General features: G+C 47.8%; 1 protein-coding gene across 2 annotated transcripts in view; it reads right to left on the bottom strand.

The window, feature by feature from the left end:
* gpc5a (glypican 5a) overlaps window positions 1-26,029 on the bottom strand; it is a 1,129,174-nt gene that overhangs the window by 397,340 nt on the left and 705,805 nt on the right. For both annotated transcript variants that reach the window (XM_070891692.1, XM_070891693.1), the window contains exon 7: window positions 17,551-17,719. In XM_070891692.1, coding sequence (XP_070747793.1) covers window positions 17,551-17,719 — 169 coding nt within the window. The remainder of the gene's footprint in view (window positions 1-17,550; window positions 17,720-26,029) is intronic.

Genomic DNA, 26,029 nt, shown 5'->3' on the forward strand with positions numbered 1-26,029 from the left:
GTCTGGCTACAGGAACATGTCTATGAATGTCTCTGGTCGACTACAGTTTATTCATTCACTTATGGTCACAATGGAAGCCTGTTAAGTATGAGGCAACAGAAACACATAGGATACACAGCACAGAAACAGACCGTTCGGCCCAACCAGTCCATGCCGGTGTTTATGCTCCACTCGAACCTCCTCCTGTCTTTCCCCAGCTAAATCTATCAGCATAACTCTCTATTCCCTTCTCCCTCATATGTTCATCTAGCCTCCCCTTAAAATGCATCTATACCATTTGCCTCAACCACTCCCTGTGGCAGCGAGTTCCACATTCTCACCACTCTCTGGGTAAAGAAGTTTCTCCTGAATTCACTCCGAGACCATCTCCTAAATTCTGAATACCCATTACCTTCATTTGTGACTTGACTCGCTTTAAGCTTCAGTATTCATTTTCAAGTTTTCTGTTTATCAATTAGAGACAGGTCTGTTTCACACGCATCAGCCAATAATGTCTGTACACCCCAGCTGATATAGAAGTTACAGTTGCAGTATACTGATTGATGCATTGAAACGGGGGCTAAATCTTCCACCCATTGACTGAGAGGGTACAACATCCAGCGGCATTGCTGCCTTTCTGAGCAATGTAAAGAAATTTTAAAAATTCAGAGACATATGTCATTTTCTAATAATTTTCAATGTAGTCACACAAAGGCAAGGGAAGGTTTATAGGAGTATATAATAAATCATTAGAACACTTCAAAAGATGCTAGGTTGACTGTGTAATCGAGTCTTGGTTTTCTGCTCTACATCACAATGGAATTCCTATAGGGCTCGACTTTTGGCACATCATCGCCCATACAGGAGCTGAGACACAGGCTATCGCCCATGTTTGCTGAAAAGTGGAAACTAGTGCCTGATTATAGCCCATTTATCACCAGCCCAACTTTCGGCACTGCTGAATGAGCTGCATCGCCCGGCCTACTTTAAAAAAAAGCATGATGTCATCCTCGTGTAAGGCCGAGAATAGTGCTCATAATGGAAACCTGCGGCCGATTATGGCCCAGATTATCGCCGAGCGCTACTTTCGGCATTTCGCCCAAAAATACACCGAAGAGAAGCTGCAACAACTCGGCACCACGGGGAGGATCTGTCGTAAAAGGCTGTCACGGGAATCAGTTTGAGTGTGATTTTAAGGGCCTTTTTGACTCTTGCCAATCATCTAATCACATTTGTATTTGTTGAGGACAAATTAAGGGCATTTACAGCAGCTTATAGTGATGGGGCCTGTAATTTCTCAACCAGTATTGATCAGTAATCACATGCTGCAGAATAGAGATGGGAGAACAAAATGAGAAAAGTTACATACAAGTACATTGCTGTAATGTCAGGGTTAATATAAATCATGGATTTCCTTCTCTGGTCCACAGTACAAGTAGAAGCAGAACTAGAGTATGTCATCCCATGAGGAAGGAAATGGAGTTCCCCTCAGTTGCCTGATAGATTTTATTTTATAAACCAACAGGGGTGAGAATAAAAGAAAGGTTCTATAATGTAATTGATGGGGACCAGGTTCCCTGTTCTCTCTGTCAACCCCCGGGGGAAAAGTTCTTTGCCTGAAAAGAAACGCGCATGCGCAGAACGGCCGTTGCTATGGACGCCAGCCTTGCACGACTGAATACATCGCTAAGGCCCATTCACATCGCGAAGGCTGTCGCCCAAATTAAAAGGCGAAACTAGCGGTTTTTAAAATGGACGATATTCCAGCGATCCTGCAAAATTAAGAAAGCACCAAGGCCGGAAATATCGCCCGCGATCAAAGTGGAAAGTCTAGCCCTTAGTTTGGGATTACACAAAGTGCAACATTTGAAATTTTAGTAAATGGCAGAAATTAGGATGCTGGGCTGACCATACAGGCATGACCACAGAGAACTTCTCATAGAAACATAGAAAATAGGTGCAGGAGTAGGCCATTCGGTCCTTCAAGCCTGCACCCCCATTCAATAAGATCATGGCTGATCAATCCTTCAGTTCCCCTTTCCTGCTTTCTCTCCATACCCCTTGATCCCTTTAGCCGTAAGGGCCATATCTAACTCCCTCTTGAATATATCCAATGAACTGGCATCAACAACTCTCTGCGGCAGGGAATTCCACAGGTTAACAACTTTCTGAGTGAAGAAGTTTCTCCTCATCTCAGTCCTAAATGGCCTACCCCTTATCCGAAGACTATGTCCCCTGGTTCTGGACTTCCCCAACATCGGGAACATTCTTCCCGCATTTAACCTGTCCAGTCCATTCAGAATCTTATACGTTTCTATGAGATCCCCTCTCATCCTTCTAAACTCCAGTGAATAAAGGCCCAATTGATCCAGTCTCTCCTCATATGACAGTCCAGCCATCCCTGGAATCAGTCTAGTGAACCTACGCAGCACTCCCTCAATAGCAAGAACGTCCTTCCTCAGATTAGGAGACCAAAACTGAACACAATATTCCAGGTGAGGCCTCACTAAGGCCCTATACAACTGCAGTAAGACCTCCCTGCTCCTATATTCAAATCCCCAAGCTATGAAGGCCAACATGCCATTTGCCTTCTTCACCGCCTGCTGTACCTGCATGCCCACTTGCAGTGGCTGATGAACCATGACTTCCAGGTCTCATTGCACCTCCCCTTTTCCTAATCTGCCGCCATTCAGATAATATTCTGCCTTCGTGTTTTTGCCCCCAAAATGGATAACCTCACATTTATCCACATTATACTACATCTGCCATGCATTTACCCACTCACCTAACCTGTCCAAGTCACCCTGCAGTCTCTTAGCATTCTTCTCACAGCTCACACTGCCACCCAGTTTAGTGTCATCCGCAAACTTGGAGATATTACACTCAATTCCTTCATCTAAATCGTTAATGTATATTGTAAAGAGCTGGGGCCCAGCACTAAACCCTGCGGCACCCCACTAGTCACTGCCTGCCATTCTGAAAAGGACCCGTTTATCCCGACTCTCTGCTTCCTGTCTACCAACCAGTTCTCTATCCACGTCAGTACATTACCCCCAATACCATGCACTTTGATTTTGCACACTAATCTCTTGTGTGAGACTTTGTCAAAAGCCTTTTGAAAGTCCAAATACACCACATCCACTGGTTCTCTCTTGTCCACTCTGCTAGTTACTTCCTCAAAATATTCCAGAAGATTCAAGCATGATTTCTCTTTCATAAATCCATGCTGACTTGGTCCAATCCTGTCACTGCTTTCCAAATGCGCTGCTATTTCATCCTTAATGATTGATTTCAACATTTTTCCCACTACTGATGTCAGGCTAACTGGTCTATAATTATCCGTTTTCTCTCTCCCTTCTTTTTTAAAAAGTGGTGTTACATTAGCTACACTCCAGTCCATAGGAACTGATCCAGAGTCGATAGACTGTTGGAAAATGATCACCAATGCATCCACTATTTCCAGGACCACTTCCTTAAGTACTCTGGGATGCAGACTTTCAGGCCCTGGGGATTTATTGGCCTTCAATCTCATCAATTTCCCTAACACAATTTCTCGCCTAATAAGGATATCCTTCAGTTCCTCCTTCTCACTAGACTCTCGGTCCCCTAGTACTTTAGTAAGGTTATTTGTGTCTTCCTTTTGAAGACAGAACCAAAGTATTTGTTCAATTGGTCTGCCATTTCTTTGTTCCCCATTATAAATTCACCTGAATCCGACTGCAAGGGACCTACGTTTGTCTTCACTAATCTTTTCAGGGCAAAGAGCAGAAATGCGTTACTTTATACCCACGAACCATTAAAAGAAATCACTGCATTCAGCAAGATGTCAACAACAGTCACTCTTCTTGCCCAGACAGAGACCATCTGCTGATGACATCTTAGAAACTTTTCCAAACACTTACAAAAATATTTGAAAACTTGATCTGACATACATTGCAGTCAGTAAATGAGAGCTAAGGCACAATTCTCATCTTACTTTTTAGCCCATCTGCCGTGTTCAGCTATGAGACTTTTTGTTGAAGTGGACTATAATTTGCTATCCCAGTCTGGTTCAATTACTCAAACCCATTGGTACTTTCAATAATATTAGCTGTGTCATGTTGATGTGACTGCAGGTCACTGTTACTTGAAATTCTTCACAGAAGGTGCACCGGACACTGCAGGGGAGCCTGGTGACTTAAGTTGTTGAATATTTCACTCCTAACTAGGAAGTTGAGAGTTGTGGTCCAAGAGCTGTCTGTTGCCAAACTTTTATGGTTGACTTCCATCAGCAACTGTTTTCAATAAAGCATACTGCTGCAATGTTCATACTCGCCCCAAAATTCTTCTCATCATCGTCACAGGCGGTCCCTCGAATGAGGATGACTTGCTTCCACATGAGTTCATAGATATTTCAATGAAAGACCCAATATTCCAGTCCTGAACTGCATATTGAAGGGTGGAAGATGCCTGTGCGTGGACTTTTTTAACGTGTGGTGACCGTTGCACACCAGCCATCACACGGGCTTGACAGAGCTAGGTCTTGGTCCAGTGGCAAGGGTTAACCAGGACAACTGGAGACCAAGCTCTGCTGCACGGACCCAGTGCGCACACAGATCGCAGTGTGGGCTGGTCCGTGCTGCCCCTGGGCCCTCGGCTCTTCTGGGCCCCGTACCCAATTTGCCGCAGCTCTGCCACGATCTCTCGCCGCTCCTCCGCCACAATCTCTCGCTGCACCGCTGCCACGATCTCTTGCCATTCATCCGCCCTGACCTTCCTGCACCTCCGCTGTACCTTGGCCCCGCTGATGTTCCTGCCCACGCTCCAAACGGCGACCTGGGTTTTGATGACATCACCCAGTCGCCCACCTCGAAATCGTCGCGCACTTGGAGCAGCTCGCGCTGATCCCCGACCTGCAGCGGTGTTCTCTCGCAGGTCGGAGGCCATGGTTCTTTTATTTTGGTGATGAATAAACCGTGTAATTTGGGTAGACTGATGAGGCATTTGGGGTGGGACCCTAATTCTGGATTTGTTTCAAAATTAAGCTCAAAAAAGTAGGGACCGGTGTTTCTTGCACTCATTCTATGTGGCCATCTCTCAAGAAGTGGGACTGGTGGGATGATGCTGTTCTTCGGAATGCTGGCCAGTTCTGCCTCAGCTGCCCTCATGGCAATGTACAACTGCATGAAATAGGCAGAGTTGCATGTCAGGACAAGCTCTTGCTGAAATTAGAAAAGGCCAGTCTCCCTGTGGCACCTGGTCTCGGAGTAATTGAATGCCTTTGGGGACCGCAGCTACATTCTGGATACATTAAAAAATAAATATCAACCATCTTAGGCTGAGACAGCCAACAGGTGCTCGAGCAAAACCTGCCACCTCTTCACTAAGGCAAGCAGCAGTGAGTAGTGAGGACGCCTGCCTACTTTATGCTGATGCTGTGAGCCCTGTAATTTGGGACATCCATAGGGTGGGTGTAAGTCCTGCTGTGCTCGAGATTTGCCTCTAAAACCCCAGCAGAGAAATTTTAGTGCTACCATGTCTCGTTGAACTGTCAAAATCACTCAGCCTCGGGATCTATCTAGTTACATTACAGAACGTCCTGTGTTTTGTTCACAGTAAGTTGAAGGAGCTGGCAGTTGAAGATAGGTGTGTTATTTGGGGAATAAACTTGTACAAGGGCATTGCAAATAACATTTGTAGGAATGTATTTATCTATGGCAAGGTGAGGCCAATAATGTTAAGATTGGAGGTTACGGTTACTTATTAACTTCGTTAGAGATTGGGTATTCATTTATAACGAGCAGCATTGAGCAACCAGAAGTGGGGAGCAGGAGCTCGAAGCTGAGATGTTACCGAGGGCCAAAGAGTGGGGCTGGAGGCTGGTGGTCCACAGTGGGGCTGCATGTGAGCAGGAACGTCTGGGCCATGGAGAAGCCAGCAGAGGAGCGAGGCCACAGTGTAAGAGACAAGACCCACAGCAAAACCACAGGAGGTGGGAAACGTCAAGGCCACCCAGGTAATTAGAATATATTTAAATGTTATTAATTGGAATAATTAAAATTCTACTGAACTCCCCTTCACCGAAACACTGGTGACCATGGAGCCGAAATTGATGGCCTTACCGCCCGCTGCCGCCGACAATCCTCCTCGGGTTCCGCCCAGTGCCAGTTCCGAGGTGTTCTGGAGTGGGCGGGAGGGGAGAGCTGCCGGGAACTGCCCGGGGACGTCAGCGGACGGTCGAGTGGCGTAAATAGACTCCCACTCGCCAAGACGCCAGTTTGGTGCTGGCGGGAGTTGGCACCAGAACGGGGAAGGGCCGCTGTGAGGAGGCCGGTCTGTCCCCGACGGGGAGTACGAAGATCCTGAAAAAAATGGTTAGTAAACAATGTAAAACATTTTTTTCTTTACAGCGACTTCCCTGGATGGGGTCCCCTGAAGATCTTCCGATGGTTTTTTAAAAAAAATGCTTTTCATTTGTAGGTCTTTGCCCCTCCGTGGGCCCGACTCCATCCTCGGCGGCACTTGGGCGGCAAGTTCCTCTGCCGCCGAGAATGACACCTGCCGCCCGCTGCTGCCCAGATTTGGAGCACAAGTCCCTCTTTGGCCACCTGCCGCCCTTTCAAGGACCTTTTTGACGAAAACCCTGACCAGAGTACCGTCAGGGACCTCGCCGGCCATCGGCGGCCCTTTGAGCGGCACTTGCCCTTCACCAATTTTGGCCCCCATGTTTTCAGCCTCTTACACCCCACTCTCTGCAATATCCTGCCGAGGCCCTCTGCCTCACCTGATATCCCTTCATTCAGCTCAGAGAAGGTTCACTCGGTTGGTTCCTGAGATGATGGGGCTGACTTATGAAGAATGATTGAGCAGGTTGGGCCTATACTCATTGGAGTTTAGAAGAATGAGAGGTGATCTTATTGAAACATATAAGATTCCGAGGGGGTTTGACAGGGTGGATGCAGAGAGGATGTTTCCCCTCGTGGGGTAATCTAGAACTAGGGGGCATCGTCTCAGTATAAAGGGGTCGCACATTTAAAACTGAGATGAGGAGGAATTTCTTCTCTGAGGGTTGTAAATCTGTGGAATTCTCTGCCCCAGAGAGGTGTGGAGGCTGGGTCATTGAATATATTTAAGGTGGAGATAGACAGATTTTTGAGCAATAAGAGAGTAAAGGGTTATGGAGAGTGGGCGGGGAAGTGGAGTTGAGTCCATGATCAGATCAGCCATGATTTTATTGAATGGCGGAGCAGGCTCGAGGGGCGAAATGGCCTACTCCTGCTCCTATTTCTTATGTTGTTATTGTTCATTTCTTCTGTTGTTATTGTTCATTTCTTCTTGAACACACCTGTGAGAAGCACCTTGGGATTTTTTCTACATTAAAAACATACTATATAAATGCAAGCTGTTGTTTGTTAAGTAGCATTAAAAATAGTACTTGCAGGTTGAGGAAAATAGAGGCGCGAAAGTATTCAGATGTTTTTGGCTGTGCTTGGGGAGCAGGGAACTGAACAGCTACCATTGGACCTGCTGCCTTGACAGGGACCCATCACAGCTCATGACAGGGAATCATGACTGCTAACTATTGACATTTTAATATTACAAGTTCCGAAGGATGTGTTTACCTATCCGTTTTCAATGGCGCACATAATCCACATTAGGAATTTAACATATTGCAGACATCTAAGTTTTGACAGTACCTGTCACATTTCAGAAGCCAGAAGTACATATAAAATTAAAGGCAAGAAAAGGCTGTAATTTCATGATTTTCCTTTTCCTGGCCTGGAGGTAGAATTTATAAGTCCCGACCAACCTGCAAACTTCCCGCACCCACAGCAATTAAATTGATCTCAGGATTCAATTAGACGGCATGGACAGACCATTTAAAAGATAGTTAACCTTAGTGAGAGATTATATGGTGCATGGTAAACGCTCCTGTAATTACACAACAGAGCGACATGCGACTTGCCATGAACAAGCCACAGGAAATTGCTGGATGGGGCACTTGAGCGATGAAGCAGGCGAGCACAGTGCAAGGTAACGATTGAGAAGGTACCAATTTGAGATGACACATAAGAACAAGACACAAGGGGGCCGAAATTCCGCTTCCCGACAAGGCCCATTACCGCCAGAAAGCGGTGTCGAATGGATGCCGATCTTTAGTCGAAAGGCCGCCGCTCGCAAAATTCTCCCCGGTGGTTTTTCCGGCGGTCCCCATGTCTGCCCCGCTGCTGCCAAACCCTCCTAACAGCGTCATCAAAGCACGCACCGCCCATCTCCCGCCCCGCAAGCAAAATTTACCAGGAAAAATCTACCGGCCGACCCTCGTGCCCCCGACTGTTTTTTCTGTCGATGCACTCAATGTTTGCAGTGTGTGCTAAGTGGTGGGACGGCCGCCATTAAAGGGGAGGGTGCACTGAAGCGGCTGCCATCTGTTTTTTTGTCGGCCGACGGCCAGGTCGGCCCCGACAACAATGACCCCGGGTTCGGTCGGGCCACCAACGGGCAGCCTGCTACCCCATCTTGGGTGCCAGGCCCCTGGCCCGGCCAAAATCCTCCCTGGTGGCCCAGTGGGCCGAACTAAAATAATGGCAGAGCTCGCAGCGGCCCTCCCCTTTAACTGTATTGGTACAATATTATTGGCCTCAATGCAACTTTACCTTCAGTTTACTGGTTTCAACACATTCGTGGCCACAATGATCAATTCTGATTGGGACCAGCAGAAAGATAAAAATCCAAATTTGTCGTTCCTTCTCAAGTGAGGAAGATGAACTGACATCCTCCAACTCAGCACTGCTCAAACCACAACTCTGGTTGTTCCAAACACTGAGTGGCAATGAACAGGTTGTGATGAGAGCACAGAACCAAGTCGTTGATCTTTCTGACTTGAAGCAAACAACAATATGTATTTATATAGCGCCTTTAATGTAGTGAAACATCCCAAGGCGCTTCACAGGAGTGTTATGCGATAAAACAATTTGACACCGAGCTGCATAAGTAGAAATTAGCTCCGGTGACCAGAAGTTTGGTCAAAGAGGGAGGTTTTAAGCAGCGTCTTGAAGGAAGAAAAAGAGGTAGAGAGGCAGAGAGGTTTAGGGAGTGAGTTCCAGAGCTTGGGGCCTCGGCAACAGAAGGCACGGCCACCAATGGTTGAGTGATTATAATCGGGGATGCTCAAGAGGGCAGAATTAGAAGAGCGCAGACATCTCGGGGGGTTGTGAGGCTGGAGGAGATTACAGAGATAGGGAGGGGCGAGGGCCATGGAGGGATTTGAAAACAAGGATGAGAATTTTGAAATCGAGGTGGGTGAAGAGCAAGGAGTAAAATGGAAGGTGTTGAGTAGAGAATATCTATTTTATCTATTATACCAAAAAACAATTATGTTCTCTATATCGGGGGCTCTCAACCAGGAGTCCGCAGACTGTTGTGTAAAGGTACGATCGGGCTGACTGAACTGGCAGCTCCAGGCCCAACACGGACCATTGCTTCCATCCCCCGTCCCCTCCCACAAACCTCCGCCTGGACACCAGCAGCTGCCAATGAGCCCAGGGCTCCCGCTCACTGAGAAGGGAGAAAGACAGTGGTCGCTGAGCACAGATCCCCAAGCTCGAGTTCTCTGTCTTCCACTCTCCTCTCACCAGTTACATCGGAGCAGGAGGAGGCCACACAGCCCCTCAGGCCTGTCTGCCGTAGGAGCAGGAGGAGGCCACTCAGCCCCTCGGGTCTGTCTGCCATAGGAGCAGGAGGAGGCCACTCAGCCCCTCAGGCCTGTCCGCCATAGGAGCAGGAGGAGGCCACTCAGCCCCTCAGGCCTGTCCGCCATAGGAGCAGGAGCAGGCCACTCAGCCCCTCGAGTCTGTCTGCCATAGGAGCAGGAGCAGGCCACTCAGCCCCTCGGGCCTGTCCGCCATAGGAGCAGGAGCAGGCCACTCAGCCCCTCAGGCCTGTCCGCCATAGGAGCAGGAGCAGGCCACTCAGCCCCTCGGGTCTGTCTGCCATAGGAGCAGGAGCAGGCCACTCAGCCCCTCGGGCCTGTCTGCCATAGGAGCAGGAGCAGGCCACTCAGCCCCTCAGGCCTGTCCGCCATAGGAGCAGGAGGAGGCCACTCAGCCCCTCAGGCCTGTCCGCCATAGGAGCAGGAGCAGGCCACTCAGCCCCTCGGGCCTGTCCGCCATAGGAGCAGGTGGAAGCCACTCAGCCCCTCGGGTCTGTCCGCCATAGGAGCAGGAGGAGGCCACATAGCCCCTCGGGCCTGTCCGCCATAGGAGCAGGAGGAGGCCACTCAGCCCCTCGGGCCTGTCTGCCGTAGGAGCAGGAGGCCACACAGCCCCTTGGGCCTGTTCGCCATCGGAGCAGGAGGAGGCCATTCAGCCCCTTGGGCCTGTCCACCATTCAAGGAGATCAGGGCTGATCTGCGACCTAACTCCATATACCCGCCTTTGGCCCATATCCCTTAACGCTTTTGGTTAACAAAACGCTATCAATCTTAGATTTAAAATTAACACTTTTGTTTATTGGTTATGAAAATATTGAAGACGGGACAAAAGGCTGTTTGACTGACAATGAAGCAGGGAAGCAGGAGCAGTTGATGTGCCAGGGACGGTTGATAAGAGAGTGAGGGGTTGCTGGGGAAAGAGGGAGACTGGGGATCAGGTGATTGGGGCCCACGTGGAGGAAACGAGGGGGTGGGATGGGTGTGGGGACCAGTATTTTCCGTAGTGCTGGGATAGCAGCAGCAGTAACACGGTGAGTGGGAGCGGCACTGAGACAATTTTTATGCAGAAGAAATAGTTGTGTTGTGTTACAGGGCATCCGTGGAATTTTGATACCACTGGGGGGGGGAGCTTCGGAATCAAAACGTTTGAGCGCCCCTGCTCTACAGGACTACGATGTACATATGATTTAGTATTCCATTACTTGCAATTAATTGCCACAACTAACAATACAGGGTTTCAACTGGACTTGAATATTTGAAAGGTATCAGTGTGTGCTGGAGCAACCCAGCTGAAAACTGATGAAACGCATCAATTGGAAGTTACTTACAGAAAACCCTCCAGGTGAGAGTGAAGTTGTCGCTTGATAGAGTCACTGAATTCCCAATGGGGTCCTGTGCATTTTTTGTGGATAATCAGAATATAAATGTCAAGCAATGTTCTTTTAACCTGCTCCTCAAAAGTAATTTCCTGCAGTCTATCTTCATTCCTGTACAAGCAATTACTCTTTCCGACACACTGCTCGGAGAGGTTTGAAGAATACAACAAAGCATAAAACAAGGGCACAGCCTTTGTGACCAACACTGTACATTTCATGGCCAATCTCAAACCAACAGGCGTCTCGACAATTTAAACAGTTGCAAGGATGTTACTGTTCAAAGTTAAATATCTCCTGATAAATAGTCACAAATTCAGTTCATCGTTGTGCTTCTATTACAGAGGCTGAAATTGCCTGCCCACCAAAAAGTGCCTCACTCACTGATCACCAGCGATTTTTAGTTTTTTGAAAAAAATGTCAGCTTCTGGGGCGATGTTGCGGGGCGCAAGTGCCGTTGGGTTGGGGCGGGCATGACTCTGAGCTATCAGGGCCGCGCTGAAGTGTCACAACATCGCTCCCCCCTCAGTTAAAGGGGTGGGCCGCTGCCGGCTCTGCATGGGGTTTAGTTAGGCTCCACTCGGCCACCAGGGAGGGCAAGAGGGTTGCCGGGCTGCCTGTTGGCGGCCCGGTAGAAACCATGGCTGCCATTGTCGGGCCGACCTGGCGGCCGTGGTTTTCAGGGCGGACGCACTGCCCAACCGAACAGTTTCCCGACCAGGGGAAGCCGGTCAGTGGCACCGATAGGCAGCAGTGCCACTCCCGTGGGGCAATTTCCCCCGGGGGGGGGGGGGGGCGGTAAAAGGGGTCGCCGCCGGGCAATGTGGGTTTGGCGCGTGCCCGACGGGCGGTGTGGAAACCCGTTCCCGCCGCTCCCGGCCCGGGGGGGCAATATAGGAAGGGTCGGCCCATCCGTCTGCCCCCGGTTGGTGATAGCTATCTGCTCCATCACAAACCCTTAGAGGCGGCAATGGGCCTTAAGAAGCGGGGCAATTGTATCTGCTGCACGTGTAATTCACTTTGTCTCAACCACTTAAGCCACATCCACAGCTCCTCTCTCTTTTTCTCTTGGGATCTCCGAACACACTCTGGATGTAGTTCAAATCTAACAGCTCATGAAATATCTTTTCATTTTGTGTTTTGTTTTGTTAACTGGGCAATGAAGGTGTTTCTGTCATAATTTGCATCATTCAATTCGGCAAAGCATTCAGGTGCAGGAAATACATGCTGCTGCAATGGAATTCAAAATACCAAATAATACACTGAACATGCAGGATTAAGGGGGAAAAGAAGAATATCTTAGATGACTGAAATTTATGAGTTGTCTATTTTTTTCTAACAAGACAGTTCTGCCAAGAGCAGTGAATTGAATAACTGAATAATTGAACAGAAAAATGTTTTTTTTTTTAAAAAGAGGGGTGGGGGGGAAAAGAGTACATATTCTCTGACAGAGTATAGCAATTCTTGTATTATATTTGGGCTACAAATCTTTATCATTCTTTGTCAGTTGTTCACATTATGACTATTGTGTATGGAGAAAGAGTCAGACTGAACACTGTGAGCTCAAAGTAAAGTGTGACCTTAGTCTTTTATTACAGGTCTCAGAGTGCCTCTCCAACCTGTGAGGCCTCCTTAAGTACAGGTGCTCCAAGGGATTGTGGGATCCCTTGGGACTCCAGGGAATGAGCCCTCTGGTGGTTACACAAGGTATATACAGGTTTATATATATAACAATGACCGTTAAATATATGTATCAAATGTGTCAACTTTCTTATTCCTCTGTGTATTTCTCCTTTTTTCATTGGTTATGTCCCAGTAATCATGTGCAAAACCTCTCACACCAATATTAATTTTCACCTCTCATATTCAAGCGAAGTCACTCATTCTGCAAGATTGAGTGGTGTCCACACGGATCTGTGCTAGGGCCTGAACTATGCACTATATTTATTATAACTTATCAATAAAGAGCCATATATAGAAGTTTGCCGATGACACATGGGAGAATCTAGAACTAGAGGGCATAGTTTCAGAATAAGGGGCCGCCCATTTAAAACTGAGATGAGGAGGAATTTCTTCTCTGAGGGTTTTAAATCTGTGGAATTCTTTGCCCCAGAGAGCTGTGGAGGCTGGGTCATTGAATATATTTAAGGCGGAGATAGACAGATTTTTGAACGATAAGGCAATAAAGGGTTATGGGGAGTGGGCAGGAAAGTGGAGTTGAGGCCAAGATCAGATCAGCCATGATCGTATTAAATGGTGGAACAGGCTCGAGGTGCCAAATGGCCGACTCCTGCTCCTATTTCTTCTGTTTTTATGACGCAAAGATTGGTGGTATAGTAAGCATTGTAGGCAAGAGTGTAAAATTATAAAAGATATTGATAATTTTGCCTACTAACTTAATCTATGACAGATGGATTTCAATGCAGGTGAGGTCCTCTATTTAAGACCAAGAAAGGACAGATACGAGTATTATTTAAATGATGAAAAGCTAGGAACAGTGGGGGTCCAAAGAGATTTAGGGATCCTGTACACCGATCACTAAAGCGTAGGATAAAAAATCAAAACGGCTAATGGAATGTTAGCCTTTATAACTAAAGGGCAAGAATATAGAGAGGGAGTTTTGCCACAGCTATACAAATCCCTGGCTAGACAATATCTGGAGTACTGCGTACCGTTCTGGGCACTGCACCGTAGGAATGATATATTGACCTTGGAAGGAGTGTAGTGCAGAGTCACCAGAATGTTATCCGGGCTCCAAGGGTTAGATTATGTGGAAAAATGACATAAACTAGGCAGGTATTCCCTGGGATATAGAAGGTTAAGGGGTTATTTTGAAAGGAATTGATAGGGTAGTTAGAGAGAAACGTTTTTCCATTGGTGGGAGTCTGGGACAAGGGGACATAACCTTAAAATCCGAGCCAGACTGTTCGAGAGAAGTTGCGAGACACTTCTTCACACAACGGCTGGTAGAAGTATGCTTACAGGGCTTGATAGGGTAGATGCAGGGAGGATGTTTCCCCCAGGCTGGGGAGTCAGAACCAGGGGTGACGGTCTCAGAATAAGGGGTCGGCCATTTAGGACTGAGAGGAGGAGAAACTTCTTCACTCAGAGGGTGGTGAATCTTTGGAATTCTCTGCCCCAGAGGGCTGTGGAGACTCAGTCTTTGAGTATATTCAAGGCAGAGATCGAAAGATTTTGGGATATTAAGGGAAACAAGGGATATGGGGATAGTGCAGGAAAGTTGAGTTGCGATCGAAAATCAGCCATGATCCCATTGAATGGCGGAGCAGGCTCGAGGGGCCGAATGGCCTACTTCTGCTCCTATGTTCCTATATCAGCAACCATGACAATTTCTCACCGGCTCCAATATGAATCCCCAAAAATAAAATTGATCAAACAAAACAAAAAATCATAAATTTATTAATAAACTTTGCTAATGTTTTACTCCTTCCCCTTTCCATATGCAGCACAAGTCATCCTGCTGTGCCTATGGAAACTCTTGCCTCCTTCTACACCCTTCTCCTGGAAACAAACGGGCCAAATTTGTATCAAATATAACCACTGACATCGCTGGTCACAATTCTTGGAAGCCACCATTTTTTGCAAATACCAGAATACTCAGGAGCCTCTGTGTTGATATTCTCCCCCACCTCCGCTCTTTCCTCCCCCACCCCATCCCTTCCCCTGCCTCCCCCGATCCTCCCCCCACCCCACCAACCCCAGCCTGCATCTATGTACAAATATCCATTTGCTGGAGGTGTCCATATGTCTCTCAACTTGATGTTGAGGACGACAGTGCCTAGAAACATCTGCCAGGGATATTCGATTCCTGGGATCACCATCCCACTGGATTTACTGCTTAAAATCAGAAATCCCTGGCAGGGGAGAGAAATTCAACTTTGTTTTGCACATTATTTTGGCAAGAGATTGAGTTTGGAGGGGCAGATTTCAGGTTGTAATCTCACGTGCCTGATCTCTCCCGGAGGTGCGTTGGCGGTCAGATTGGAATCAGGCAACTTCCAGTTTGCAAGAGGATTTTGTTGCCATACATAATGAAATCGGGGTCCTAATGCATACGATTTACAGGATGACATGAGAATGGAGAGGGTACAACTGTCATGCTGACTCAACAGGCTGAGGCTCTTTTCTGTAGTAAAGAGAAGGCCGAGAGGCGACCTGATAGAGGTCTTTAAAATTAGGAAGGGGTTCGATAGGCTAGATGCAGAGAAGATGCTTCCAGTTGCTGAGGACTCCAAGGGCCATAAATACAAGAAGCAATTCAGGAGAAACCTCTTTGCTCAGAGAGAGGTGAGAAGGTGGAACTCGCTCCCACAGGGAGTGGTTGAAGTAATTAAGAATAGATGCATTTAAGTACATACGGGAGAAAGGAATAAGGATATCTTGATAGGGTAAGATGAAATAAGATGGGAGGAGGTTCCTGTGGAGCATAAACACTGGCATGGACCGGTTGGCCCGAATGGCCTGTTTCTGTGCTGTACACTTCTACGCAATTCTCTCTGTAGTGCTTCAAAATTCAACTACTTATAATAATCATAACACATTTCCTTAAAAAAATTCTTGAGAAACATCTTGATGCATCAGGTATTAAGATGAAGTGCTCAACATGTTCGAGACAATTGTACTAAAAGTGCTGCTTCCGAATCAAAACTTCTTTGGTGCTATAGATATGCCACACTTTGCCCATTTCCTACTGTTGTTATTGCAAGTCAAATAGAAAAATCATTCAAAAAGTAGTGTAGCCAACTCTGGTTGGACTTATTTCTGAAGGTTTGATCACATGGCCACCCACCTGAGACTGCCCCGGCCAGCCAAACACTCTTTTTTACCCAGCTCCAATATTTTTGTAAGCAATAAAGAAAAGTGCCCAAAGAAAACGAAAAATACACATAATTTTTTTAATCTCCCGACAATTTTTCCACTTGGCTGCTTGCTGCAGTATGTTTAATTCCTGGAGACCACAGGGCAATTCTGGAGGGCTGGCCTTGCTATTAAAAAGACACAGTACATCTTTCACATGGATACATAAGCCCCATAATGGAAATAAATCCAGGCAGAAATATCCAATGACCATTCATCACGACATGATATCTGTCGGAAGCTGCTCTGGAATTTAAATGACTCCCTTTGTAAACCTAACCTCTGTTCTGGTCACCAATGTATTTTTCTTTTAGCAGGGGCACAATCTTTACCAGAAAGTTTATGACATTTTTGTTTTTCTTTTGTCCACAAACATATTGTGCTGAAAATGTTGAAGTGCATCATCACATCATGTGGGTGTGACACCATTTTGACGACAATGTTGAGAGAGCCTTTTCTTTCAATGCAAAAGAAAAGATTTGGTTGAGCACGATGCCCTTCAGTTAGAGGAATACACATTCTTGTCCAAAATGATCTGTCACTTACCAGCACACCCTCATTCAGGCACTCACAGAATTCGGCTGTGACAGGGGAAAATGAAGATCTCTTGCCTGTGGATTCATTATATAGCAGGGCAAAGCAATACAACAGTCACTTCATACAGCCTAGTTCAAAATCAATCCCTCTGTGTGACTGGGGGCTTCAGCCCAAGATAATTAATTTACAGTACAGTACTGCTAGAGAAAGATGACAGATAAATTAGTGTCTCTGCATGAAGCACAGAATTGCACCATTTTAAATATAATAGAATACCAATTATACGCACAGATAAAATTGAATAAGACATTTTGTTATGTTATTATAGATATACCATTTACATTTGTTTTAAACCAGTGGCTTCAGATACTTGAAGGTTTTAAGTCTTTAAAAAAATCACATCTAAGATTCATAGTTTGCTGTTACCTAGGGGTAAGCATACAATTTTTATCAATCTTATCGTTATGCTTTCACCGTCCTGTACTGGGTTAGATTATTCCTTGCTCAATATCCCTTTCACTAACCATTGCTGTTTAGACGTCAGCTGGCTGTACCGAGCATAACACATTGAAAGACCACCCTGTCCTATATCAGACAAGTATTATCACTTTTCTAACTATCTTTTACATGGGAATATCCCACAAAAGTAGATATACTTGAACTTGAAATAAATATATTTTAAAACATTTTAAAACGCACCTGCAGCCAAGCAGTTAACATGAGCATACAGGCAATATTATCAGTTATCCACAATCATACATTGAGAGACAGAAATCTTTTAGTAGCCGAGATAGATGTATTCAGGGACCCAAAACATTTTTGGTGATGGTTTGTTATTTCCAATTTTCTTGGCCTTAATAACGATGCTCTGTTACCGAAAAAAACTGCCGATATAATTTTCTTGGTTTACTTGAAGGAGTCACGCAAACACTGTCCATTTCAACATTAAAACTTTCTCTACAGTGAAGTACTTTTGGTATCTTAAATGGTAATGGGCAGCATGAATAATTTGTATCAGCTTTCCTGCAAGCAAACATTTTAAAAAGGTATTAATGTTGCCAAATAGTAGTTTGGACATTATTAAAGACTCACGTTCAGAGGGTTTGAAAGATGTTTTCACTTCCCCATTTCCTGAGCCAATGCAGCCATCCTCGTCATCACAGTCTCCGCTGACCTGGATGTCATCGCCATCCATTTGCCCACTGCCCCTTTCGGCTGACTGCCATTTATCATACTTGGGGAGCACTTTTCCCTGTAACAGCTGTAAACAGGAATTTACAATTACTGTACAGATACTTCTCATCTCTTTGAAACCTGTGCAAAATCAAATATGGCAAAGGAACCTGTAAATACTGGAAATCATGACACTGAACTGAATGGACACAATACTGAAAATAAAGCAAAAAATGGCAGACATACAGCGCTGTTAATCACCATATGAAATGCAAAGATAGGTTATTGCTTCACGTGGAACTTTTCATCAGAGCTTGTTAACTTGCTGTGTGTTTCAAGCATTTTCTGTTTTTATTTCTTTTAATAAAAATTCTGTCTCTACAAGATACAAAATGTAAGAATTTCAAAAGAGATTTTGCCACAAGCTGCTGGTAGTGTCATTACACAGTACTTAATGACACTAATAAAATGATGCTGTGCAGTGAAATGGAGTAATATTGGCAAATTAATACCATTGTACTCTGTGAGATTTGAGATATGGTTTCAATTTTTTTTAAAGATTTTTAAATGAAGACATAATGTAACACTGAACTGTGAACGCATTATAATGTAGCATTCATTTCAATTTCTATATGGAACCGTGGTTTGTTCGTGTGATCATTATTAATCTTTTGCCCCGAGAGTGCGACTATTTTTTTGGCCACCTAAAATGTATCACTCGATAAACAGAAGCACTTAGTACAGTGAGATCAAAGGGGCAATCCAGTCGCATTAGGAGCCCGATTTAGTTTCAGTTAGTCACATCTTTATTTTCTATTTTCACTTCATTAGCAGTCCAGCAGAATTTTTATGCATTTGTTATGCGGTCTATTTGAATAGCCTTCGACCTCAGCAGTTTTACCTCGTTAAAAAAACACATTTTAGGGGGAAGGTGGGTTGGGGGCGGGGTGGTGGGAGGAGGCGATCGGAAAAGCAGGAGAATTGGTTTCCCGCAGGCCCAGCCGACTTCAAAACGGCCGGGCCGGATTCGCATGGGCAGCCGTGGTTTCCCATCCACAGCCAGCCAGATTGAGAGGGTGCGGGGATCATCGGGGGGGTGGGGGCTCGTGAGGATCATTGGGGGGGGGGCGCTCGTGAGGATCATCGGGGGGAGAGCACTCGTGAGGATCATCGGGGGGGGGGGCGCTCGTGAGGATCATCGGGGGGTGGGGGGCTCGTGAGGATCATCGGGGGTGGGGGGCTCGTGAGGATCATTGTGGGGGGGGGCGCTCGTGAGGATCATTGTGGGGGGGGGCGCTCGTGAGGATCATCGGGGGGAGAGAACTCGTGAGGATCATCGGGGGGAGAGCACTCGTGAGGATCATCGGGGGGGAGAGCACTCGTGAGGATCATCGGGGGGAGAGAACTCGTGAGGATCATCGGGGGGGGGGGCGCTCGTGAGGATCATCGGGGGGAGAGAACTCGTGAGGATCATCGGGGGGAGAGCACTCGTGAGGATCATCGGGGGGGAGAGCACTCGTGAGGATCATCGGGGGGAGAGAACTCGTGAGGATCATCGGGGGGGGGGCGCTCGTGAGGATCATCGGGGGGAGAGCACTCGTGAGGATCATCGGGGGGAGAGAACTCGTGAGGATCATCGGGGGGGAGAGCACTCGTGAGGATCATCGGGGGGAGAGAACTCGTGAGGATCATCGGGGGGGGGCGCTCGTGAGGATCATCGGGGGGAGAGAACTCGTGAGGATCATCGGGGGGGGGCGCTCGTGAGGATCATCGGGGGGAGAGAACTCGTGAGGATCATCGGGGGGAGAGAACTCGTGAGGATCATCGGGGGGAGAGAACTCGTGAGGATCATCGGGGGGGGCTCATGAGGATCATCGGGGGGAGAGCACTCGTGAGGATCATCGGGGGGGGGGGGGCGCTCGTGAGGATCGTCGGGGGGGGGGGCTCGTGAGGATCATCGGGGGGGGGGCTCGTGAGGATCATCGGGGGGGGGGGCGCTCGTGAGGATCATCGGGGGGAGAGAACTCGTGAGGATCATCGGGGGGAGAGAACTCGTGAGGATCATCGGGGGGGGCTCATGAGGATCATCGGGGGGAGAGCACTCGTGAGGATCATCGGGGGGAGGGGCGCTCGTGAGGATCATCGGGGGGGGGGGGCTCGTGAGGATCATCGGGGGGGGGCTCGTGAGGATCATCGGGGGGGCTCGTGACGATCATCGGGGGGGGGCGCTCGTGAGGATCATCGGGGGGGGGGCGCTCGTGAGGATCATCGAGGGGGGGGGCGCTCATGAGGATCATCGGGGGGAGAGCACTCGTGAGGATCATCGGGGGGGGGCTCGTGAGGATCATGGGGGGGGCTCGTTTGGATCATCGGGGGGGGGGGTGCTCATGAGGAACATCGGGGGGGGGCGCTCGTGAGGATCATCGGGGGGGGCTCGTGAGGATCATGGGGGGGGGGGGCTCATGAGGAACATCGGGGGGAGAGCACTCGTGAGGATCATCGGGGGGGGGCTCGTGAGGATCATCGGGGGGGGCTCGTGAGGATCTTTGGGGTACGAATGGTGGCAGAAGGAGCAGGGGGGGTGGGGGGGAAGGGTGCTGCAAGGGATCGCTGGGTGGTTCGTGGAGCAAGGGGGTGGGATCAGCAGGGGATCGAGGCTGGCAAGAGCACAGCGAAGGCCGGAGGAGCGGGGGGAGGGGGTGAGGCCTCGGGAGAGATCGAAGGCCGGGGGTGGTCAGACGTCGTGTGAGGCGGTCTCTGATTATGGGAGACAGGGACCCTGTGGGTGGGTGGGTGTAAAGGCACTCACCTCCTGGATGCAGCATTCCTCGCTTTGCTGTGGTTGCCGGGTTTCACGAAAGCTGGAATTTTGTTGGGGTCAGTAGATTGTGGATGTGTGCGGGTTGTGGCGGGGTGGGGGAGAGGAGGTCTGAGGCAGGCGGATTCCCCACAGGGTTTCACTGGCCGGGCCTAATTTGAATGTGAGGCCTTAGTTTCCTGCTTGCAGCCTGCCATGTTGCGAGGCTGGCTGGCTGAGTTCGGGTAAGGCCTCAGTTGTGAAGGGTTGGTCCGAGGGAAGGATCAGCGGGAGGGGGTTCGGCAATCCCGGGGGGGGGGCTGAGAGGATCAGTGGGGGTCAGCAATCAGGAGCGGGGAGAGCAATGGGTAGGGAGGTGGAGAGGTTTGGGGGTGTGTGGGTATTGCAGGATTGGCATGGGATCAGCAGGCGATGGGGGGGTGGGCGGGCAAGTGGCGATCGTGAAGGGCAGGGGTGATCGGAGATGGCGGGGGGAGAACGGCCAGGGATTCGGGAAGGGGGGGGGGCGGAGGATCGTGGCCAGTCTCATCATCATTGGGGAATGGGATAGGGTGGGGGGAGATCTGGGGGTTGAGAGGGGAGGCCACATGGGGAGGCTTCCGATCCTGCGCGTGGGTTAGCCAGGAGCCCTGGGTCGAGGAGGTGGGTATAAATCCACTCATTCCCTGGATGCAGCAGCCCCCACCTCGAGTTAACAAATTGTGTGAAACCTGTCCACATGCACTTCAATTCAAAATGGAGGGGCAAATAGAGACTTCCAGCCTCATTATAATATTTAAATTGAGGTAACGCCCCCTGGTAGTAGATTGGTTGCCTGCCCCCTGTAAAATCGGAAGTGGGCGGGTTGAGGCAGGATCAGGTCAGGATTCACATTTTTAACAATTTCTGCCACACTCCAAACCCACCCGTTGTTTGATGGGAAAATCCAGCCAAAGTGAGCGAAACCTGACCAGCTACAATTAAAAACAAGGGGCTGGGTTTTCAGCTCATTTGCACCTTGATTAGCGCCTCGGCGGGGCATTAAATGCTGTTTTTGGGCGTCCAGGATTTACTGCCCGGGCGGAAGATTTAGCTATTGGTTTGCACCGACGCAGAAACCTGCCGCCCCGCCCTCCGTTTTTAGTGTGATGATGACGTCAATCGTCGTGCAACACTGCGTTAGCGCCCCAGGTGGAACATTCGGCCTTAACGCCTCATTTAACATCCACCCCAGGAAATGCCTGAAAAACCAGGCAGTCCCAGGGTGCAGCAGGCGGTATTGGCGACGTATTTAAATGGAGGGATGAGGATCCAACATTGCAGGTCACATTGACGGCAACGGTTGTGCACAGCATGCTGTGTGAAGCTCCGACCTGCAAACTTCACTTATATCTGCCATTATAGCGCTCTTACAAGGTAAGAGAGAGAATGTAATGGGGGCATTGCTAGTTCACCAGCGTATCATGCTCCATGCTATTGCCAGGTGGTGTCAAGCTAGAGGAATGACTCTTGGCCATGTTGGGCCACGGATGAGGAGAGGCCGAAGATGTCTGGGGAGGAAGGCCTACCCCCCCCACGGGTTTACAGGCACCAACACTCAGACCTCCAAGCTCTCTGAGGAGCAGTGTATGAGAAGGCTGCGCTTCTGAAAGGAAGTGCTGACAGAGATATGCCATCTCCTACAGGCAGACCGATGCCTGATAGGTCCTTACTATACAATATAAATGCACACGAGGCCCATGCTTGAGAGGTCAGTCTGTGACCTGTCCTTTATTCCTTCGCACTCAAGTGATGAAAGTGGGTGGAGCTTCTCCTTTTATACCTGAAGGTCCAGGTTAGGAGTGTCTCCCACAAGTGCACCACCTAGTGGTCATTGTCCTCACAGTGTACAACTTAGGTCAGTTTATACATGAGTAACAATGCTGGTTGAATACATGACAATGCCTGGACTGCTCTGGAGGCAGCCTTCAATACTCCCTTCAACAGGTTTCCCAATTCATCGTGGTGGGCTGCATGTTGCACAGTTTGGTCATCATGAGGGGCCAGGCGTTGCCAGTGGGGATTGCAGGCCCACCTCAGGAGGAGGAGGACAATGAAAAGGAGCCTGGCGAGTCCCCCCTTGGATAGCCACCCCACCCACGGGGGAGGCAGCGTGGAGATGCTGCCGGACCAAGAGTCACACATCACCATCTCGTAACGGACCGGCTCTCTTAAATGGAGAAACTGAGGGATGGAGCGACTCCTGGACACGCTGTGTGCCCCCATAAAGGCACATCTCCGATGAGCGTGGGAATGATGCACAACACGCCAATGGCAAATGGTGAGTCAGAAATGTTACTAAAATAAAGTCACAGAAACACCTCCCATCAAAATAAAACCATACAATATACAGCGTTATGTTGCAGAGCACTGAACAATGATACTTCTTTACCGCCATAAGTTTTGGCTCAGGTGCACAAAGTCCGTTGTGTAACGCCTGACTTAACGCCAACGCTCCTCCAACTTACATTTTCACCAAAACTTGCAGTTGGAGGCGCAAACTATTTTCAGGTGCTAACTTTAACACCACGCCACAATTAACGCCCCGAAAACCAAAAGGCCCAAAATCCAGCCCATTATATTTAAAGAAGAGGCTTCCAGCCTCATTAAAATATTTAAATTGATGCCCCGCCTCCTTGCAGTGGGTTGGCTGGCCGCCTCCATTAAAATGGGCAGGTTGGAAGTGGGTTTCAGTCGGGATTCCAATTTTTAACAATTGAACTGCTCCCACGCGCTAAACCCACCCTTTGTTTCGGTTAAGATGCCCTCCTCTGTTGTAATGATGGATCTCAAATCATACCCTCGGGTATTTTTTTGATTACTAGTTGATTTCCTGGGCCATTGCTCAAAATTTTAGAAACGTGCCCCTGAATTTAACTCAGAAACGTACCCGCTGCCCCAGAAAACAAGGCTAGGGTATTGTGCACCTCTTTAAAATTACAATTCACTTACACACTGGGTAATCTGCCCAATTCCGAAGCGCAACTGGGTTAGCCAGAGGTCTATTTAAAGTGATAATGCAACTCTTAAAGCGAGGTCGCATTCTGTCTGCAAAACCTTGCTGTTAGACTGCTGCAGAAGAAAGAACTTCAAAATGTCGCAGGGAATCGGAGCCCCCTGCCCGGGGTTGAGTATCCAATGAGGATGAGAATTTTAAAATGGAAGTGTTCAGAGATGGGGAGCCAATGTAGGTCAGCGAGCACAGAGGTGATGGATGAACAGGACTTGGTGCGAAGTAGGATAGAGGCAGCAGAATTTTGGATGAGCTACCTATCCAACTTAGCTTGCTGAAATAATTGCTCCACATAAACACAATTTTGTTTCTACATTATTTTATAAACCTCAATCAAATCATCCGAGTCTACGCGTCTCTAACCTATACAGACCCAGCCTACCTATGTAACTGTGATGTTTTCAAAGGGTAATTGTTTTGTGCACACTCTATTTATTTGTTACAGCTCGCTGGATGGGCATTAGGACCCTGCGGGAGCTATTCACAGTTGCTGTATTCATTCTGGTTCATGCTGGTTTGGGGACACCATTTTGAGTTGTATAAAAGCACAGTTAAGTTGCATTACTGCTGGCTCAGTTTGTCAGTTATTTACGTGTACACAACAGTAATGCGTCTTGTGGTCCTCCTCTGCATCCTTTCTAATGTCCCAGTATCTCCTACCATGAAGAAACCAAAACTCGGCACAGTATTCTAACAGAGGCCTCACCAAGGTTTTGTACAAGGACAAAATGGTATGCTTTGCTTTATCGTGATCTTTCCTGTGAATACACCCGAGAACCTTTTTTGCTTTAGCTAGTTTTGCGGTTATGGACCTTTCGAGATTGATGCACCAAAACACTCAGATCGCTTAGAATACTGTGCCGAGTTTTGGTTTCTTCATGGTAGGAGATACTGGGACATTAGAAAGGATGCAGAGGAGGACCACAAGACTCATTACTGTTGTGTACACGTAAATAACTGACAAACTGAGCCAGCAGTAATGTAACTTAACTGTGCTTTTATACAACCCAAACCAATGGCTTTAATTCATTTCCCTGCAGCGTGCAGGTGTGCTTTGCATTTGGCCTGCCCATGTGCATGATACTACACTTTTCTAACTTGAACATCATTTGCCAAACACAAGCTCAATTGCCCAGCACATCTCGATCTGCTTGGCACAGTTGACCATCCCGGTATCGTCCACAAACTTGTGGATCATTCCCCCAATAACTACATTTAGATCATTAATAAAAATAGTAAATGACAGAATTCCTAACACCGATCCCTGCGGAACACCAGTCTCCAAGCAGATCCACCCACTTTCTGCTGACAGACGTTCAGCTAATTCTCAATCCCCCACGGCAGATTGCCACCAACCCTGTAGCGAAACCTCTTACGCAGTGCCTTGTCAAAAGCTTTCTACAAGTCGAGGTAGACGATGTAAACCTGGTGACTTCTTCACAAAAATGCAATCAAATTGGTAAGCCACGACCTTCTTTTACGAAAGTCGTGTTGAGTGTCGCTGTGTCTGAGTGGTCATATATTCCATCCCTAATGATTCTCTCTCTCTCCAGCATTTTACCTGTTACTGACATCAAGCTAATAGGCTTATAGTTACATGGTTCTGCCTTCGCCGCCTTTTAAAAAAATTGGAACTATGTCATTCCAGTCTCATGGAACAATCTGCCACTCCAGCTCGCACAGCACTGCCCCATCTCCTTAAGGACCCTCAGTTGGAAAATCCTCAGCTTCAGTAACCTGATCTATTTTAAGAGCCGTTATTCTTTCGAAACCAATATCCTCATCTATTTTAATTTAAACAATTTTATTGTCAACAGTAACACTTAATTCTGTCAGTTGCAGATCACCTTTAAGAGTGAAAACTGATGCAAAGTATTCATTTAGCATAGGAACATAGAAATTTACAGCGCAGAAGGAGGCCATTCCGGCCCATCGTGTCCACGCCGGCCGACAAAGAGCCGCACGGCCCTCGGTCAGCAGCCCTGAAGGTTACATATAAACCTATGAACAATGAACAATGACGGAAAGGTAAAGAGCACCCAGCCCAACCAGTCCGCCTCACACAACTGCGACACCCCTTACACTGAAACATTCTACACTCCACCCCAACCGGAGCCATGTGATCTCCTGGGAGAGGCAAAAACCAGATAAAAACCCAGACCAATTTAGGGAGAAAAAAAATCTGACAGTCTTTTCTCACCTGTTCTTGAGCATTTTTTTGACTCAGTACAGACTTTGATGGTCCCCTGACTCATCACACAGCTGAAAAAGCTTTTACCATCACTTCCCCAGTTGTTCACAATCCTCTTTTCCATGGACCTTTTAGCTGATATAGTAGTAGCCTTAGTTATTTTTAACTGTTTTGGGTACTTGTTTTTGTTTTGTTGTTTATTATATACTTACAATATTTTTAAAAATTGCATAGAATATTCAGCACAGAAACAGGCCATTCGGCCCATCGTGTCCATGGTCGTTACCATAGAAGAATTATGAAACAGAAGGAGGCCATGCAGCCCACTGTGTCCGTGCCGGCCAACAAAGAGCTATCC

The sequence above is a fragment of the Pristiophorus japonicus genome, chromosome 10 (assembly GCF_044704955.1).
Source record: "Pristiophorus japonicus isolate sPriJap1 chromosome 10, sPriJap1.hap1, whole genome shotgun sequence".
NCBI classification, from domain to species: domain Eukaryota; kingdom Metazoa; phylum Chordata; class Chondrichthyes; family Pristiophoridae; genus Pristiophorus; species Pristiophorus japonicus.